General features: G+C 50.2%; 1 protein-coding gene across 4 annotated transcripts; it reads right to left on the minus strand.

The window, feature by feature from the left end:
• Positions 1-1,236: 1,236 nt before the first annotated feature.
• Positions 1,237-12,001, minus strand: LOC116941436 (short/branched chain specific acyl-CoA dehydrogenase, mitochondrial). Of its 4 annotated transcripts, none has more exons than XM_032952546.1 (12): positions 11,873-12,001; positions 10,162-10,336; positions 9,872-9,972; positions 9,473-9,679; positions 9,193-9,363; positions 8,695-8,820; positions 8,321-8,413; positions 8,138-8,227; positions 7,003-7,140; positions 6,402-6,501; positions 6,176-6,242; positions 1,237-2,277 (listed from the first exon to the last, which is right to left on the minus strand). In XM_032952546.1, the coding sequence occupies exons 1-11, from the start codon at positions 11,903-11,905 to the stop codon at positions 6,178-6,180; spliced, it is 1,299 nt and encodes a 432-aa protein (XP_032808437.1). In that variant the 5' UTR covers positions 11,906-12,001; the 3' UTR covers positions 1,237-2,277; positions 6,176-6,177. The 4 variants fall into 4 exon arrangements, with proteins under 4 accessions (XP_032808437.1, XP_032808435.1, XP_032808436.1 ...); XM_032952544.1 differs by lacking the exon at positions 1,237-2,277 and adding an exon at positions 2,606-5,146; XM_032952545.1 differs by lacking the exon at positions 1,237-2,277 and adding an exon at positions 2,606-5,300.
• Between the last annotated feature and the right edge of the window lie 1,156 nt (positions 12,002-13,157).

A 13,157-nucleotide genomic window follows, 5' to 3' on the forward strand; every position in this document is an offset into this window, starting at 1 on the left:
GATTAAATGTCGTGGAACCCGATTTGAATGTAAACAATGATTATGATGATGAGGCTATCTACAAAACAAGGCGCGCAGAGATCCAGAGCAGAGCACGTGACCCGCGTGCACGGGCGGCGAGACACCCTGGGGGAGCGAACTTTTCCCAAAGGACACCCAATCAATGTGCGCCTTTACACGGTGTACCCAATCAATGTGCGCCTTTACACGGTGCACCCAATCAATGTGCGCCTTTACACGGTGCACCCAATCAATGTGCGCCTTTACACGGTGCACCCAATCAATGTGCGCCTTTACACGGTGCACCCAATCAATGTGCGCCTTTACACGGTGCACCCAATCAATGTGCGCCTTTACACGGTGCACCCAATCAATGTGCGCCTTTACACGGTGCACCCAATCAATGTGCGCCTTTACACGGTGCACCCAATCAATGTGCGCCTTTACACGGTGCACCCAATCAATGTGCGCCTTTACACGGTGCACCCAATCAATGTGCGTCTTTACACGGTGCACCCAATCAATGTGCGCCTTTACACGGTGCACCCAATCAATGTGCGCCTTTACACGGTGCACCCAATCAATGTGCGCCTTTACACGGTGCACCCAATCAATGTGCGCCTTTACACGGTGCACCCAAGCAAAAGGTGAGTATTAGGGTCTATAAACTAAACTATTTTTTTTATTCAACCAGGTAAGGCCAACTGAGCGATATATCTCTTTTTAAGAAGCAACCTGGCTACAAATGATAGCCCAATTAAGTGGCTTATCTTGTGGACATGTATATCAGCCAAATACTCTAAACGCATGTTTCTAAATGTGAAGGTAAAACCCGGAGGACCCAGAGAAAAATCCACGTGACCACAGGGAGAACATGAAACTCCAAATATACGTACAAGCATCGGGGTCTAACCCACGACCTCACGTATCCCAAGGAAGCTCGTTAATATCTCGCAACCTCAGCGCACCTGTATGAGTCTATGGGTCTGTATGTGAGTGACTGGTGAACGGCCTGAAACCTTAAACCCACTCGGCATGAGAAACCGGTTTTATCACAGGCAGCGGCTGAAACCCGGATAGGAACTCAGGTTTTCAAAGTCTGCGACCTCTGCAGTCCACATGAGGGCGGCCTTCAGCAGCCACCGCGCGTAACTCTGAGTGACTCCACGAGCACACGATTCGCCTCCTCCGTACGTGTCTGTCTCTTCATGTCAGAAAATTGAAGCATTTGCGCAAAACAATTATATATGTAAATAAGATAATAATTTTACATCTTATTTTGGTATTTTAATCAAACATTTTTACTGTCTCATAAATTAACAATATAAGTGTTTATAGTATTTGAGTACAGTATATATATTTATATAAAGCATTTGTTACACATCTCATCAGCAACACGGCCTTCAGGGAGTGCATCTTATGGGCAACACTGGTTCAACACGAGCAAAACTCTCCAAGGGTTTCGACATGCTGTGTCTCATTAGCAAAGTTAAGCTTGCTTGAACCATTGGTTAAACACAAAAAACTCAATTGGTATCGTGCACAGTAACAGGAATTGCTCCCTACTGGCAAACCAATGTCCTAGGTCACTCTTACACATTATTGATTCGGGATTACATCACTTGAGTTTTCACCTGATTAAACTAAATAAACGTTAGACACAAACAAAACCCTGGACCAGTTTCAACATAAAGTGTCTCATCAGCAAGTAGAGTCAGCCTTTGCTTGAACTAATGACGGTAAACTTCCAGATGATGAGAGGCGAGGACGTTGTCTGTGAGAAGGCTGCGCAGGGCGGGGCTCCCGCACGACGTTCAACGCACGGCCGGTGGGCGCTGTGGCCACCATAGGTACTGCGAGCAGTGTGGGCACCGCGCGCTCCGAGGGCACCGCCCAAACCATTGACACCGGTGGGCACCGTGGGCACCGCGGATACCACAGGCACCTCCGGACGCCAGCGCGGGCGACGTAAAGCGGCCGCTCCCACGGGCGGTCAGTGTTCGAGGGTTCGGTTTCCGTGGGTCAGACTCCATCCCCAGGGCACGGGCGTAGCTGCGGGCGAGCCCACGGCGGTTCCCCTGCAGAGTCACCGGCGGGGAGGCGCGAGGCCGTGGCTTCGTGACGCGGCTCGTCGCACGCGAGGATCCGGGGACCGGCGCCGTGGGGAGCGCCGCGGAATGGGACGGGGCCCCCGCGGTCAGCACCGTGCCAACAGAAACGGCGGAGCGCAGTCTCCGCTCATTGCAGAGGCTTGTGATTCCAATGCAGCTGGCCGCCCTGGTAAATACGGCGTGTATTAACCGTGAAATACTATGCGCAATCTGCTTGAATGGACTTTAAGGATCCCGTGACATCATTCGAAAAGAGTAGGCCATTGTGTGCTGGCGTCATGGTTCAAATTTGAAAAATTATATCTAAACTTATTAAATCAGGATCACACAGCAGCAACATCCCCCCCAACTGTGAAACAACCGCAGCCTCGTGTCTCACGTGAAACACAGCAACACCTTGCCGCGCGACAACTGCCTCGCGCTATAAGCACAGCGTGAATAGCACACATGGACGACGTTGCTGTTGAAACAAAAATATAAGAAACGTGCTTCAGTTTGTGAGATTGACCTTACACATGACTTTATTTTAAGAACATTTCGCTGGACATAACACAAGCAGCAGTGTGCGTCTTTGATAGAGCGAGACCGCGTGCAATGTCACGGCAACGCAATTCCCAGTCGCGGCTCCTGCATCGGCGCTTCTCAACCACTCCACCACAATCGGGGAAATGGAAACTAAACTCGACACAGCGCCCCATCGCAAGTCTTCACGCCACCCGGGTGACTCTGATAAAAATTAAAACTCATTAGGAGAAGAAATGTTCACGATTGAAAAAGGCCGCAGTTTATTAAAATGATTGGCAATAACGCACGAGACGCAGCCAACGTGAGGGTCCGGACTCGAGTTCTGGGTCAGGCCATGGAACAATCTGGCCAAATTTGTGCCGTGTGACCCTCCATCATCCGACATCACCAAATTAACGTGTCACGTGGTACATTTAACAACACATCAACTATGACTACACCAAGCACCTTGAGGACAAGATCCAGGAAGTCAGAATTTTAATTGTTTGATCTTATGATGGAAAGTTAGTCCATGGCATTACGTGGGCTAACCAAAAAATCAATAACGAATTGCAAGAATAACGACTCAGACACTTGACCTATGTCACAAACGGGCTACAGTTGCCGACAGCTCTCACTGCAATGACCATCGAGATGCATGCAACGTGAATTGCCGCTCAGTCTGCGACTCAGCGAATTCCTTATGCATGTGCAGGGTGGAACGAGATGGGCATTGGAGTGGCACCCCGGGGTTAGCAACCAAGGGTGCAGAGGAAACCTCATGCCGCCAGGCAGTGGTGGTGAGAGGGGCCCTCACAAAAGTGGTCAACGGTGTGGCAAGGAGAAAGCCTGAAGACAGGAGGTAGTGGTGGTGCAGGTGGTGAGGCTGTGAGAGTGGTCAACTTGCAGTACCTGGAATTTGTTGTGTCCACTTTTTTTTTTAAACTTTCACAATCTCCCCAGGTGTGTGAGAGACGTTAGAACACTGAACCAGTCTCAGCTACATATGCTCGCGAGCAATGTTCACACGACTCCACGTCGTGACCAGAGGATTCCTGTATCAGTCGTGGCTTCATGGCCAGCAACCTCCTGGCAGTCAGCGGATGGGCTTGGCTCACTGATGAGCCCATGTAATAGCGAACCACAGCCATATCTACCACACTGTGCATGCAAGAATTCCATTAATCAAGGCCCTGGCAGCTGAAAGACCAACTTTAATTTTTTTACGTCTTTTCCTGTTTGTAAAACTCACTGAGGTAGCATTGATATAAATTACACTTAAATCCATGAGTGACAGTGGTTTAGGAGTACTCATAATTGCCGTGTCAGAGTCCCAGTGCTGACACCACTGAGATCCTGAATCCGGAGTTTCAGCCACACAGTCATGACGATGAAACTGGGTTCTCAAGTGCGGTGAGTTGATGGTCTCAGCCTGGTTACCAACGACTGCACCAAAAACGCATCGTATTAAGTTTGGGTTTTTTCACAATGGACGTTAATGACCCCATGAGGTCAATCGAAAAGAGTAGATCACTGAGTGACTGTCACGGTCCAGATTGGCCAAATATGAAAGTGTATCTGCAAATCATTCAATTCGGAGAAGGCACTTAGCAACATCGCCCCCTGCTGTGAAACTACTGCAAGCTGTACCCCTCTGGGAAACAGAGCCTTCCTTCGTGAGAGCACCAGCGCTATAAGCATTGTGTGATTATGAATGTACTAATGGTAGAGTGGGTAAGTGAGTGAGTATTTGAGTCAGTGAATGATTGGGTGGCTGAGTTCCCTTGATAGGCAGCAATTAAAGATAAAGAGTTTCTGAAATACGGACACACATTGAAATGTACACTCATCGCCCACCAGACCAGGCGATTGTGATGCTCTGGCGATTGTGATGCTCTGGCATCACAATCGCCTCTGTCTGTCTCATCACTGTTGTATATATGCCTTTTCCCAAATTTTATATTATGAGTGATTTTGCCTATATCTTTTTTTATTTTTTGTTATTGTAATAATTTGATTGGGGTGTCACGCCCCCCCCCCCCGCCTCCTGCCCCGCCACACAAAAGGCAGCTGGAAGGTTATAAAATGTAATTCTAAAAAACCCCGGTGCATGGGGGGCTAATAAGATTCTGCGGGAAATTCCAAACGGACTCCAAAAAAAAAGGCCAGATTAATTATGGCAAGAGGTGGTAAAACCAGTCAGACACACCGAGGGACAAACAGCTGTTCCCACAGGATGAGAGCGAAATCAAAGTGGTTTCTTGTCCTTTGTCAGGAGGCGATTCGAGGTGGGAAATTTTCGAATATAACGAGCAGAAACTACGCACATCAGTCTTGCTGCGGCAAGCTCCGGGAGTGGGCCTCGAAATCAACCATGGGCGTCGTATCTCGCAGAGGAGAGGGATGATGTATTGTTAAGTGTTGATTTCGGCACTGACCAACAAAGTATCGCTGAAAGTTTATTCTACATTGAGCCATCCTGGAAGAAGGGGCGGGAGAGGCACCCCAGGACGCCTGCGCGAAGCTAGCAGCTGCAAGAGAGAGAGAGCATAGAGCTGTGGAGAGAGCGTGACCCGCGCAACGAGAAAGAGTGTCGGCGCTGGCGAGAGCACCGGGTGTTCGACACACACACATCGATGCAGACGGAACCTAGACAAGTGTGAGGAGCAGCGACAAGCAATCAACCTGGAGAAAGGGCGGAGAGCACCAAGCATCAACCAAGCGAGCATCGCACAGGACCAGCAGCAGCAGCAGCAGCGGCTAATGACTAACCACGAGCGTGCGGACCCGGAAGCCGAGCACACCAATGCAAAGGTTGAGTCTACAAGGATCAACCGTGCCTGGTGTCAAACGGGGGTGACGCGCGGCGACCAGCGGACGATTTAAATTAATTAATTGATGTCTACTTTTGCCTTGGTCACATGTTTCTTTATCACTGTTCGTATGAATATCGTGGTTTTTTTTAAGGACTTTTCCTATCGCCACGTATGGTCTCGCTGCTCTGAGAAGTTAGCCTATTGTTACATTGCTCAGTTTAAACAAACTTAACCTTTGAGGGTTAATTGTGCGGATTAATGAGTAGGACATCTCCAGGAGTACTGTGTTGATAATTCCGAGCATAAAGTGTTCGCATATTAGAGTGTTTTTAGATATTAAAATTGCTTAACACAGAAGACTCGGAGTGATTCTTTCCTAAGTTGATGCATAATAATCTTAATTATAAGAACTATATCCTGCGGTGAGATCTGAATTCTAGACCTGACATGAACACATTAAAATATCATCAGTAAAAGTTAAAGCGAGACTCATTGTATTATCACGATTGATAAATAACCCTAGACAACGAAGCCGAGCCTAATTATAATAACTGCATACAGTAGCATAATTTCATAAATTACATATTTTTCATTGTATTGTCACAATAGGTAATACACCCCTAGACAACAAAGCCAAGCCTAATTCGCACGAATGCATAAATTAGCATAATTTCGTACACAAACACATTTAACATTTTTCAAAGAATTTTTTTTTTTCAAGACAATATATACAACATCACTCACGGTCACTGATCCATGAACTTTGCGATTGTGGAGAGCTGTATGTTGGAGGTTCCTTCGTAAATGGTGCCTAATAAGGAGGTGGAATGGGGAGAGACAAGTCGCAGGAGGCGAGACATTGTGTGCTTATTCCTGGATGATGGTGATGATAGTGCGGATGGTGATGATGATGATCCTGCTTTTGATGAGTAGATGATGTGGATGATGTAGATGATGTGTGGGACCGTACCGACTTTGCAGTCCCTGTAGTACTTCTCGATGGGGTAGCTGGTAGTGAACCCCACTCCTCCCATCCACTCCATGCACTTTGACGTCGTCAAAGATGCCACCTACGCGGAGACAAAGATCCCCCGTATAACCTTTGCTGTTAACGAGCACCTATAAAAGCCGACACACCATGCCCTACCGCCTTTATCTCCCCAATCTTGATGTTTACACACTGCATCGTGTACTGATTTAAGGCTGAGTCGACCTTGGGGAGGTCCTGGACCGGTTAAAATATTCACCATCGTTGGTCGTGAGCAGGATTCGACCTCGGGTCACCGGGCTCGTAGCACAGTGCGGTTACCATTTGTTGGCACCAGTTCTGCCATCAACGAGCAATTGAGGCGCCGTGTCGGCCTTCACGGTGCTCCCTAAACAGCACTGTCCCCCGTGCAGCCTGCGTGGGCCACATGGGGGACTCTCTTGCTTTGTGTGTACATGGTTCTTGTGTGTGCAAGTGTGTGTGTGGTGCTTGTATGTGCAAGTGTGTGTTTGTGTGTGCAAGTGTGTGTCCCAACAGGCAGTTAAAGGTTATATGGGGGACCACTGTATGTCTTTGTGTGCACCTCAGAGGTGAAGTACTTGGCCATGCAGGCCTGTGTGAGGAAGGGCAGGCCGGCCTCGCGCAACCGCGCCGCGTTGTACGTGAGCAGCCGTGCCGCCTCGATCTGTGTCGCCACGTGGGCGATCTGGTGCTGCATGCCCTGGGGGGGAGGGGGGACGGATACGTACTCATCACTCTCGTCCACTCAACCTCACGCACAAGAACAACAGCATGCACACAGAAACACACAATCACTTACACACGCACTCATATTTACACGTGGTAAAGACACAGAACCCCCGTACAGCCTGAACAGCCTGCTGGACCAAGTGCTGTTTGTGAGTAGCGCTATGAAGGTCGGCACGGCAGACGAGGGAGTGGGTGGCCAACACCACATCTGACCGCCGTTGTCTCCCCAGTGGTGATGTTTACACATCACACCAGGTACTCATTTGAGGCTGAGTCGACCTAAGGGAGGCCCATGACTAAACTCAGGATGCCTTATTCGTAGTGCAGCGAGCTAACCGCACACTCACATACACACAACAACAACTGCCATTCGCCACTAATTGGTGGTGACGTCACCACGACGCTTGTGCGAGGCTATGTGTACCTTGAGGCCACGTGAAGTGTCGAACGCCCGCTGGCAGGAGGTCACGGGGCAGACCCAGGTGCCACGGGTCAACTGACTTGAGATGAGTGGCTGATGCACCACCTGTGCCCCCCTACTGTGCCAACTTGCTGTGCTTTAGCCACCCGGCGCTCCGCTCGTTGTTGTGAGCGTCGCTCCTCCGCTCTCCGTTGTTGTTGGAGGGCGACTGCCTCCAACTGCCCAGTAGCGTCCTTCACGAGCCTCCTCCACAGAGGCCGATCTTGACACCGCTGGTACCAGTTATCAGCAAGTCCACTCAGCTCCACATCTTCCTGTACCACATCACTCCATCTCTTCTCTAGCCCATGCCGCGCCCTTTTAGCCCCCTCGATCCGGCCGAATAAAAGCTGTTTAGGCATGCGGTGACTGGGCATGCAGGCTACATGGCCCAGCCAACGCAGCCTTGCCTGCCGGAGGAGCTCACCGATGGGACTTTGTCCAGATCTTTCAAATACACACATGCACTAGAGCACACGCGTGTACCACGCTCAGCCAGGGAGCGAACCTGGAAGTCGTAGATGCGCTGGCCGAACTGCTTGCGCTGCTTGGTGTAGGCGACGGCGTGGTCGAAGCAGCCCTGGGAGAGCCCCACCATCTGCGGGAAGGCACACCCGCATGTGTTAGTGTGCAGCGACACACGCGTGTCCACGCACGGCGTTCACGCGAGTTGGTGCCATGACCCCCTCACCTGCGCAGCGATGCCGATGCGGCCCTCATTAAGCATACCGATGGCGTACTTGTACCCGTGTCCCTCCTGGCCCAGCACGGCGCTCAGCGGAACCTGGGTCGCATCGCAACGGGCAGAGAGACGGACGGCGGGGTACAGGAGTTATCATCCTCTCGTACGTGTCATGGGATTTCTCCCATTTCCTCAAATAGGAAGCAGCGGTCAAAACAACAGTGCAGCAGTTGCCGGTGTGAAACACGTTCATCTTGCAGACACGCTCACCAACAAACACACACTCATTCACACACACACACAAAGACAACAACAAACACAGTTGCTGGCCACAGGCCCAAGGGTCCAAAACGCCAAACGGCCAGCAAAAAGCAGGAGCGGACCTTGACGTTTTCGAAGTGCACAGGGCAGGTGGAGGAGGCGCGGATGCCCAGCTTGTCCTCCTTCTTGCCGACCTGCAGGCCCGGCGTGTCACGCTCCACCACAAAGCACGTGATGCCCTTATAGCCCTAGTGGCGGTCATACAAACGTACAAACACAAACAACACCACACACATACACAACAACAACAACCGACGATGTTTAAATACACACATGAACACGCGCATACACAAATATACACGCAAATATGTGTAGGGCATTCACAAAAATACACGTCACCAGGGTAGCTGATGTATAAACATTGCCATTAGGGAGATAAACGTGGCCGGGTGTTGTGCTGGCCACCTACCTCCTCGCCGACACAAGCATTCACTTACAGCACTTGGCCCAAGTCTGTTAATTGTCATATGGGGGATCTTTGTCTTTGTTGTATGTGGGTGCGTGTGTGTGCGTGTGTGTGCGTGCGTGTTTGTGTGTGTGTCTTTGTTTTTGCATCGAACCCTCTCTGGCGCGGCGTTGGCCATGACGAGGAAGACCCCCGCGTGCTCCGCGTTGCTGATCCACATCTTGGTTCCGTTGAGGAGGAAGTGATCTCCGCGTTTCTCCGCCCGCATCTTCATCGCAAATGCATCGCTGCCCGAGCCCTCCTCTGACAGGCAGAAGCTCCCAACCTGCAAGCCGAGTTGAGGAGTTCTCACGCGCGCTCTCGCTGACCATGTCGCTCTCACTCACCGCGTCTCACAATCGCGCGCTCGCTCATAGCGTCACCCTCTCTCTCACCGTGTCGCTGGCGAGCCGGGGGAGGTAGTGTCCCTGCTGCTCGGCGGTCCCCAGCTTGCGCACCATGGTGTTGATGAGCGTGTTCTGGATGTCGCACAGCACGGCGACCGAGGGGTCGACCCTCGCCAGCTCCTCCACGGCCAGCACCGACGCAAAGAACGTTGAGCCCGCGCCACCCAGCGCCACGTCGATCTCAATACCCATCAGCTAAGAGCCACGCACACGCAAGAAACACGTGTGGGTAAGTGTGCATGGGGAGCAGTGTGAGGGAAGAAGCAGAAATAGAAGCGTTGTGACCTGCAGCGTGGTGGTTGAACACGGTATGGATGAGTGCGTATCCCGTTTGTGTACGTGTATTCCCCGTGTGTGTACCCCCGAGTGCGAATGTGTGAGCCATACCCCCTGCTCAAAGAGGCCGTCGATGACCCCCTGGTGCATGACAGACGCGCGATCCATCTCCGCCACGATGGGCGCCAACTTATCCCGAGCAAACTTGGCAACTGGGGAGACATGGGACATATGCGAGTGGGTGAGCGTGTGGGCGAGTGAGCCGGCGAGCAAGTGGTAGGATTGCCCTATCTCCAGGTAAAACCTGGACCGGTGGCAACCCTACCACAAAGGATCCCCACGATGGGTCCGTGAGCTCGGGAGGTGAAATAGAACCCTGGATGATGTCTGCGGGGTCTCACCGGCATCTCTCATCATGGCCTCCTCCTCGTTTAGGCTCTGCAGCGGGCCCTGCACAAGTGTGGCCGCGCCGTCATGGTGCGGGTGTGGTGCTCCAGACGATAGGGCCCTGCAGCAGTGGAGACCGGCGCCGCCACTCCGCCACACTGCTGCCCTGCCCATCCACCCCACGCACGCCTACACCACCGCGGGAGAGATTTACGATGGGTAGACACGTGTTCATTAATTGATTAAAAACACTTTCTGTGCGCAATTAACTAATTACACGTTAGTGTACAGATGAATTACGGCTCAGTCTATTTGAGTTTAACGATGCGTGCGATTCGATGGGTATCCGTATGAGTCGATGGGTTTCAAACGAGTCAAGTGACCGGGCTGATACCATCAACGTGCTACACTTGAGATCCTGGATTAATCCCAGTTCCGTGTGAGTCTATGGGTAGTTCGCCAGCATATGTTTAAGCAAATCTTACTATGCTGTCAAAACCCATCCAAAGTTGTCCTGTTGAACCAAAGCTGCTGAAATTATGCACTTCAATCGGATGTGTGGCTGATGGGGTGTACGAAATACTTTTGTGTCGAGCAACATTGGATGTTGGAGGTGGATTGTCTGCTTATGTATGGTGTCAGACTGAGATCGCAGCTTTGGGCCGGTTCACAAATGAGAGGTCGGGAGTGGAACCCGAAGGGGCCCGGGAGGGAAATACAAACTCAGTGCTGCTGGGATTCGTTCTGGACAAAGGCGCGATGGATCGCAGCCATTGGCGAGAAGTGCGATTCATCGTCGAGAATGTTTTTTGAGTTGCGACACAGAGGTCGTTGTTGCTGTTAGCTGTTGTGGTGTGAATCACAGTGTAGGAGGGAGCACGTTAGTGTGGCCCGCGGGGTTGATATTTTGGACAATTAAAATATTTCACCTGGAAAACCCCTTAAGATGCAAACATATAATGCAATACACTTTCATAATAATTAATAATGCAATACACTTTATTTTCGTTCATTACGCAGACCCTCCCGCTCACTTTTTACAACAGCACAGCCAAGAAAGGACCAGCGAAGCAGACAAAACAGCGGCAACACGGCGGAAGGTTGCAAGTTCTCAGCCCATCCCTCTAGGGCCTATAAAATTAGTACCACTTTGTGAAGTGGTACTATTGTCCTATGGATAGACTCGCCCCTGCCAGAGGAATGTGGAACTTCCACCGCTGGCTCTGGCTGCAAACATGACATGAGTACCGTAGCATCGCCCAGTTGAGCAAGAAATTCCACATTCCCATGGCAGTCAATATAGTAGCTAGCTACACAACCAGACCGCTAGCAAAGTGCTAAATTGCAGCCGTAGTCGATCCACTGCTGGATGATGGCCTCCTCTTCCGGCCGTCAGTCTCTCGCGCTCTCGCTCACGAAGTGTGGTAGCGACGTAACGAGAGCGCCGTACGGGGCGCTCCCGAACGTGACCTCACGGTCAGCTTCTATTAATTAAACTCTCACGGCTGCAATTAAACGCGTTCTGTGATCACACGCTCACGGAGGGAAACCTGAGAATCTTAACCGTCACCTCCGTGACGCGTATGACGTCAGCAAACAAACACAAATGTGTTTTTTTTATGTCACCTCCTTCAAATTAAAGGCAATGGTGAGATAAATAACTGTGCGTGTGTGAGTTTAATGGAAGCGAGAGAAACGCCGCGATGGGAGAGGTAGCAGACTCGCCTTGGCTATCAAACCCACTGCTGCAGCCGCCATGTCGGGGTCGTCACCGCCAGCTCGCTCCTGATTGGCCCAGACGGCAACACCCCCACGTCTCAATCACGTGACCGCTCTCAGCCAATAGCTAAATCACTGACTTCGTCCCGCACTGGATGACGAGCGTGCACCTAGCCTGGCACAATCGCTGCGGGGACGTCACCGCCACTTCTTCATTGAGCATAAACAGAGGCACAGTGGGTAATAAGATTTGGAAGCTGCAATCATTCACACTATGCGACCTTATTATAATCACATAAAAACGTGTTTTTTTGATGACTGGTTTCACGTCTGTGAAAAAGAACTTTATAGCTCATCGGATTCCAGTCGTAAATTTGAGGCACTTGGCCACCGTTCAGTTTTTATTCTCTCTTTAGCGACTCGTCCTGCCAAGCCCGATTATTTTTCAGAATGAATACATTAAACTCCGTGCTCGCGAACTCGACTCAGGGAGTTGTTGATAGCGTGACGTCAACCCGACATAAGTTTAGTTTAGTTTTTTTGTTTATTTATTTTGGTATAGCCCTGTGAGCCATTCGGCTCTTGAATCGGGTGCAACCGCAACAAACAAAAAACATGAACAAAAAAACATCTTAAAGTGACTATGTGACTGTGCAAACAGAAAATCCATGAAAAAAACAAAATATTCCTGAAAAAAGCACCGTACACCAACGCTGTGTGCAAAAAATCCCAGTGGGATTCAAGTCAAACAACAACCACAAGAAAACTTGGATTAAGGCCATCAGTCTAACTCCGTACTACAACAAACAAAAACATGGCCAAACCAAAAAACTTTTCGAAATAAAAAAATAAAGCCATAATTGCAACGTAACAGTGATCACAGGGACTGTGACCGAATTTTTACAATAAACTACATAAATAACATGTAACACCAAATCCTAGAGCCATAGCTGGCTGCATGAGTTACTCCACAACAACAGAAGCATCAGTTGGAGTATCACATTTTTCAATGAACCTTTAAGATCAGCACGCTAAATCAAAACACAGATAATACTTTGCAGCGTCATCTGGAGCGAAACATTTTATTTTACGCCAATGAATAGCAGTGGCAGCTAGGGGTGTACAACTCCTCTAGAGCAGTTTTGAGAGAATATCTCATTGGTAGCGTTTCAAGTTGCAGTTTATTGGCAATAGCATTCCAGACCCTGGGGGCATCAATAGCAAAGGCCCTTCCTCCAGTTTTTGTACGGCAATAGGGAATGTGAAGCTGGTAAATGAGCAAAGACCTGAG

Source organism: Petromyzon marinus, chromosome 11 (genome assembly GCF_048934315.1).
Source record: "Petromyzon marinus isolate PM22_M1 ecotype Great Lakes invasive population chromosome 11, UKy_Petmar_22M1.pri1.0, whole genome shotgun sequence".
Classification (NCBI taxonomy): Eukaryota; Metazoa; Chordata; class Hyperoartia; order Petromyzontiformes; family Petromyzontidae; genus Petromyzon; species Petromyzon marinus.

What these genes read in the sequence shown, in the direction of transcription:
- LOC116941436 (XM_032952546.1), bottom strand. Translation starts at nt 11,905, where the DNA reads ATGGCGGCTGCAGCAGTGGGTTTGATAGCCAAG. An exon ending in ACGGCCTCTTTGAGCAGGGG is followed by an intron (nt 9,680 to 9,871) that starts GTATGGCTCACA and finishes CGTGGCTCTTAG; the next exon opens with CTGATGGGTATTGAGATCGA. An exon ending in CCAACGCCGCGCCAGAGAGG is followed by an intron (nt 8,821 to 9,192) that starts GTTCGATGCAAA and finishes GACCGCCACTAG; the next exon opens with GGCTATAAGGGCATCACGTG.